The sequence below is a fragment of the Fonticula alba genome, assembly GCF_000388065.1.
Source record: "Fonticula alba strain ATCC 38817 unplaced genomic scaffold supercont2.7, whole genome shotgun sequence".
NCBI lineage: Eukaryota > Rotosphaerida > Fonticulaceae > Fonticula > Fonticula alba.
Genome location: NW_009242977.1, coordinates 1,638,234 through 1,643,840, shown reverse-complemented (window position 1 = coordinate 1,643,840; position 5,607 = coordinate 1,638,234). Strand labels below are relative to the sequence as shown.

Sequence of the window (5,607 nt, the reverse complement as noted above, 5' to 3'; positions counted from 1 at the left end):
GGAGGGTGACCACGTCACGGGCCACCGCCCGCGCGGGAGAGAGGGGGGGACAGGGCGCAGCAGGAGGCCCCTGGAAGGCGAGAGGGGGGGGTGAAACGGACCAGTATAGATGGCAGTTCGGGTCATCTCATCGAAGGATGACTGCAGATCCGACAAATGGCCAAATGCTTTCTACACTCGCTGCAGGGTCAGACACGTTCGAATGGACAAAAGGGGACAGGGGCAGGAGAGGGGCATTGCCGCTGAGAAGAAAGGAGAAAGGACCAACCTGGAAGTAGAGACCCAAATAGTTGACCGCATCTTTGTAGGTGTTGTGCGCGATGTTCCGGTCGCGCGTGGCATGGAAGGAGTCCTCGGATGCATGGTCCAGCACGGCATTCAGCTGTCGCAGAGCATACTCGCAAATCTCGAGGAAGTCACTGTGCGGGAAGTCTTGACGTGGCGAAGAAGGGAGTCAGTGCGGGGGACGGGGGGGGGGGGGCGGCCAGGCCGGCCAACCATGCTGGCGATTCGTGAAATGTGGGCAAGGGGGACGCATGCCAGCTCAGACACACCGGGGGGCGTATCTTGGTGCGGCTGGGCGTCATGTGCGAAGCCAGCGCCAGTGGGTGCAGGCTTCTGCGCAAACTCCAGCACGTCAACCAGGGGCTTGGTGAAGGTCCGGATGAAGCTCTGCGGGTCGAAGCTCTCACTCTGCGAGGTGGCACGGGCGGAAGGAGGGTCAGATGACGGTGGAAAGGAAACGACCAGGAAGAAGCGAAACATGGACAAGGGGCTATGGCGACCATGCGCACCTCGAAGTAGTCGATGTTGATGGCGGACAGAAGCAGACGGATCTCGCGTTTGGCCGCGTCGATGCGCTCCGCCTGGCTGGCCATGGTCCTCGCAGCAAGACAGACGGGAAGGGCGGCGCGGGGGGGGGGGGGGGGGGGAGGAGCGGCAGGGACAGAGGGCGAAGGAGGGGACACAGGGGATGGGAGAGGAATGACCCACGGGCCAAGACCGCCCATTGGCCGCTGGGGGCGCACTCGACTCCTCGGAAAGGCCCGGCGCCCGCCTGGCAGAGGAGGGAGCAAGGCCAAAAAAAAAAAAGGCACCCCGGGCAGCGGGGGTGCAAGGAAGAGGAGTCCGAAACACTCCCCCGACCCCTGGGGCGCGGGCCAATCGGACCGCCCCCCCCCCCCCCGCCCGCTGTGCACAAGGACACCACGCACCTTGGCACCGGATGTTCCGAAATCCACGCTAGCCGCCAACTGATGGGGAGGAATGCGATACGACGATGCGAGTTCTGGAACATCAGATCGCATCTTAGCCCACAACGATTGGCCATGGCGGGGGGGGTGTTTTTTATTTTATTTTAGGATGCGCCCCGCGGAAAGGCATCCCCCCCCCCCTGACATGAAGCCCCGGCGCCCGTCCTTTTTCATCTGCCTCGCCTGCTTTCTCCCGCCTCCTCCGCTGCCTCTACCCTCGCTTCACCGGCTCTCTTGATCTTGCTCGCTTGACTTTCCTTTTCCCCAGCGTCATATCACGCTGCCTGTAGCCGGCCGATCTGAGCCCGGGCCTCGTGCGTAGCTACACACTCTGCGCCCGGACATTTGTCCGACGGGAGTGCCTCCCCGTTCGCTGCCCGATCTTTTCCATATGGGCTACTGGTCGACACGCGCCGATCGGCCGAGCATCGGCGGGGGGCCCCTTCACGGCCTCTCTCCCCTGCCCCGGTGTAGTCGTCGCATGGCTCGCTTTTCCACTCGACGGATAGTCACCCTGATGGGGCTTGTACGTGGACTTGCGCCCCGGTGGCACTTCGGCATTCCCGCATGCTGGTTCACGGGTTTTGACCCAAACGCTCCCACGGCCGCCCGTTTGGCATCCTGCTCGGCGCTCTGTCTGCCCCGTCCTTCCGGCTGGAAAAGCTCGCCCTCGGGACCCTTGGCTACTTAACCCTCCTGGGTGGCCGACCAGCCGGCCAACCAGCCCAGCGGTCGCCAGCCACCGGCTCCAGCCGACCCGAGGGCGGATCCCTCATCCGGCAGGTGCTGCAACGCCAGCCCCACCGCGCTGGGGCAACTGCGCAGTCGACCGGCACGGACCCTGGCCAGGGCATGGCCCTCGATATGCAGGCCCTTCGAAGCCGCTGGCTCTTCCGACACTTTGATGAGCACTCGCCAGTCTGGCAGCTGGCCGTCGGCGAGGACAGGTTTGTTCGGGCCACGGCGTGGGGGGAGGGGGCGAAGGGGGAGAATGCACACATTAAGAGATTGAATGGGCCCTTTCTTTTCACCCCCCCCTGCGTCATCCTCCATTGCAGGACCACCGGCGGCCGGGGAATGCTGCCCGGGCCCTGGCGGCTCGGGCCGTCGGGGACCGTCCCGCCGCAGACTGACTCATGCACCCTCCCAGGACCGAGCCCCTGCGGCCAGCGATCCCCGGGCTGGAGGACGCCTTCCTTGGGTGCTTCGCCGACCGGGTCAATGGCCGGATCGGGCGCGCCCTGCCGACCCTGGTGGACCCGGCCGGCACCGGGCACTTGAAGCCACCGGTGGATCCGGTCCAGTGCTTGGGCTACTGCCGGGACCAGGGCTTCGCCTGGGCCGGCTTGCAAAATGGCACCGAGTGCTGGTGCGGGTCGCCAGCCGACGAGGATGCCGGCGCGCGACACCCCCGCTACCGGCATTACTCGGCCCATGAGCCCGGGCTATGCTCGGTGGAGTGCCCCTTCCTTCCGGGGGTTGCCTGTGGCGGGCCCCTGGCCAACAGTGTCTATGCCGTGGGCCCGGCCGCGGCCCCGGAACCGGTCTCCTCGCAGGCCATGCTCCAAGGGAATGCCGCCTTCGGGGCGGTCCTGCCGCAGGTTCGAGTCGATGCCGGGAGCGATGTCGAGCGCTTCCTGCCATCGGACATTGACTGCATGCGCGAGCGCGATGGGACCCGGTATGTGACCCCCGGCGCAATGATGGCGAGCCTTTCGCCAGGGACCCAATGCTGACCGACCAATGCCTGCCACGCCGTCATTCCTCGTCTCCCGGTCTCTTGGGCCCTCCTCCCCCGGGGCCCTGCCTGTGCTGGCCCCGCGCATGTCCCCAGGCTCTGCCTCATTCGGAACCTCTACTTCAATGTCGACCAGGGGACCTTTGTGCTGCTGCTGTCCCAGGGTCGGTCCGTTGTGCGGGGCCTGGATGACACGACCCGCGGCGAGTTCCAATCGATTGTTCAGTTCAGCACCGTGTCGAATGCCTACAAGGTGGACCTGAAGATCATGGACCATGGCAACATTCGCAAGTATCCGAAGTACACGCAGCTGGAGAACCGGGTACACCAGGGGCCTTGGCGCCCGACCGTGCCACGCACACACACATGCACACACATGCACGCACATGCACGCACATCCACACACAGATACATACTCAAACACATATGCATACATGCATACGTCCTTCAATATCTTGAATTGACCCATAAGCCCCTTGTCAGATCATTCGCGGCCGGAGCTACTTGCTGGCGCGCTTCTTGCCATACAACTTGATGCACACCATTCATGATGACCTGCTCGGGCTCCTGCACACCATGGACGCCTGGCAGCCCCGCCATGGACGCACGCCGGCCGAACAGGCGGGCCTCTCGCACACCGTCGACCGGGACCTGCGCCGGGTGCAGGAAGCCCCAGGGCCCGGCCGAGGCCTGCATCCAGATGTGGCGGATGAACTCCATCGGAGCCTCCCGTTTGACCACAAGTAGGTTACCGTGGCTTGTGCTTGCTGGCCCGGACTGTTGCCGTGCCTTTTCTTTCCCCCCCCCCCCCGCCAACCCCCTAACATGACGCGTCGCCCGCTTGGCCACCAGCATCATCCTCTTCGATGACCATGCCGCAGGGGACTACCTTCCCTTGCTGCAGCTGTTTTCCGATCGCAAGGTCATGAGCTTCGTCGACTTCCCCCGGGGGTCGCTCATCCGCTTTGAAGTGCGCCACGCATGCCTCGCTCCCCCCCCCCCTCCCCCCCTCTGCCTCGCCCTCGCCCGCGGACCCGGTGGCGTCGTCGCAAACCCATCCCCCTCCCCTGTGGCCCGGCTCGCTTGCTCACCTCTCGCCCGGCCGCCACGCCGCAGGAGGCATCCATGGGCCTATCCCGCAAGGGAACTTGGTATCACTATGGCTTCAACTCGCCCCAGGGTCCGCTGCCGCACAAGAACGTCGCCGGCCCGCAGGTGACCTCCCTGATGAAACTCCTGAACCTGCGCCTCGGCCTGGCTGGCCGGCGCTTCCCGGGGCACCACCTGCCATCCGGCCCGGCGTCCAGCCTGGACATGGGGGCCCCCTCGGCGGCCTTCTGTCCGGAAGTCGCGGGCAGCTCGGTCCCGAGCACCGGCGTCGGGGAGATTCTCATCCTGGGCCGGTCGCGCGATCGGCGCATCCTGAACGAGATCCAGCTGACCGGTACGGGGGACTAGCTCTTCGCAAGCGGAGGCGCACGAGGGCCCCTGCCTTTGGCGGCCCCCTTGCCGGGGGCTCCCGCGTCTCCATCCAGCCGAGCACCATCCCCCAGTCTTGCTAACCCCCGTTCGGCTTGATGCAGAGGAACTTGCCCGCGAGACGGGCCTCTGCGTGGCGGTCCTCCGCCTGGAGAATGTGCCCTTCTTCAATGTGTCCTCGTTGAAGAGCTTCATGACTCGCCTGGCCGGAGCACGCATCATAGTAGCCATGCATGGGGCGGCCCTGGCCCTGGCAGCCCTGGCCCAGGCCCCCTCGGCCGCTTCCCACGAGCAGGAGCACCAGCCCGGCGGCTGGCTGGTAGAGGCCACCCTGCGGGACCATTTGCTCCTGGAGGCGGCCAGCATGGCAGCCAGCCCGGTTCAGCACCCTCGCGGGCCGCGGCTGCCCACCACCCCCGGCGGCGTCATTGAGCTCTTTCCCTTTGGGGTGCAGCCGGAAAATTACACCCCCTACATGCATGAGTGCCGCATTGCCGGGTGCATCTATCGCGCATGGGCGGTACGTGGCCATGTGGCCTTCTCGCTGACCCCTGTCCCGGACCAGGCACCATGCTCCTCCGAGAGAGGGGAAGAGAGAGAGCGAGAGAGACCTCCACCTCCGCCAGTATCGCCTCCCCGCCCTGCCTCCACGCCAGCCTTACCTCTCCTGCGCCTGGATTCCCGCCCGCCCGCCCGCCCGCCCGCTACAACGCCCCGATGCATGGACGCTCTTCGCCCAATAGAATTCCGATCGACGGGCTTCCGTTCCCCACCCCAAGCGTGCGCCATTGAAGGGCGGCATCGTGCACTTGCCGCCGGCCGAGCAGCGCAACATCGAGCAGGCCACCGCGGTCCCGCCGCACATCTGCTGCTCCGACCCGACTTGGCTGTACAAGATCTACCAGGACACCATTGTCGACCAGACCCGGGTGGCCGCCATTGCCCGGGAAATTCTCCAGCTCCAGCTCCAGCCCCAAGAGACCGAGGGGCCGGCCGACGCCCCCGATCGTACATAACCCACAAGCTCCAACTGCCAACGCGCCCTGCCCCCCACGAAGCAGCCGGGGACATGAGTCGCCTGTCGCTCCGCCCCCCGCCGATCGCCAGGAAGGGGATGGACGGGGGGGGGGGGGGGGG

At 65.9% G+C, this 5,607-nt stretch overlaps 2 protein-coding genes across 2 annotated transcripts in view; one reads left to right on the top strand and one right to left on the bottom strand.

The window, feature by feature from the left end:
• The window catches only part of H696_04552 (hypothetical protein), a 4,896-nt gene extending 3,987 nt beyond the window's left edge, over positions 1–909 (bottom strand). Inside the window, exons 1-4 of the mRNA XM_009498433.1 lie at positions 795–909; positions 555–693; positions 269–432; positions 102–171 (exon numbers count right to left, since the gene is read on the bottom strand). Coding sequence (XP_009496708.1) covers positions 102–171; positions 269–432; positions 555–693; positions 795–878 — 457 coding nt within the window. The 5' untranslated portion in view covers positions 879–909. The remainder of the gene's footprint in view (positions 1–101; positions 172–268; positions 433–554; positions 694–794) is intronic.
• A 647-nt stretch (positions 910–1,556) lies between these two features.
• H696_04551 (hypothetical protein) lies at positions 1,557–5,486 on the top strand (the record flags this gene model as incomplete). Its single annotated transcript, XM_009498432.1, has 9 exons — positions 1,557–1,779; positions 1,917–2,200; positions 2,404–2,934; positions 3,088–3,313; positions 3,475–3,734; positions 3,844–3,961; positions 4,108–4,435; positions 4,575–4,990; positions 5,214–5,486. Exons 1-9 carry the CDS (start codon positions 1,645–1,647, stop codon positions 5,484–5,486), a joined length of 2,571 nt encoding a protein of 856 aa, XP_009496707.1. The 5' UTR covers positions 1,557–1,644.
• Positions 5,487–5,607: the final 121 nt, after the last annotated feature.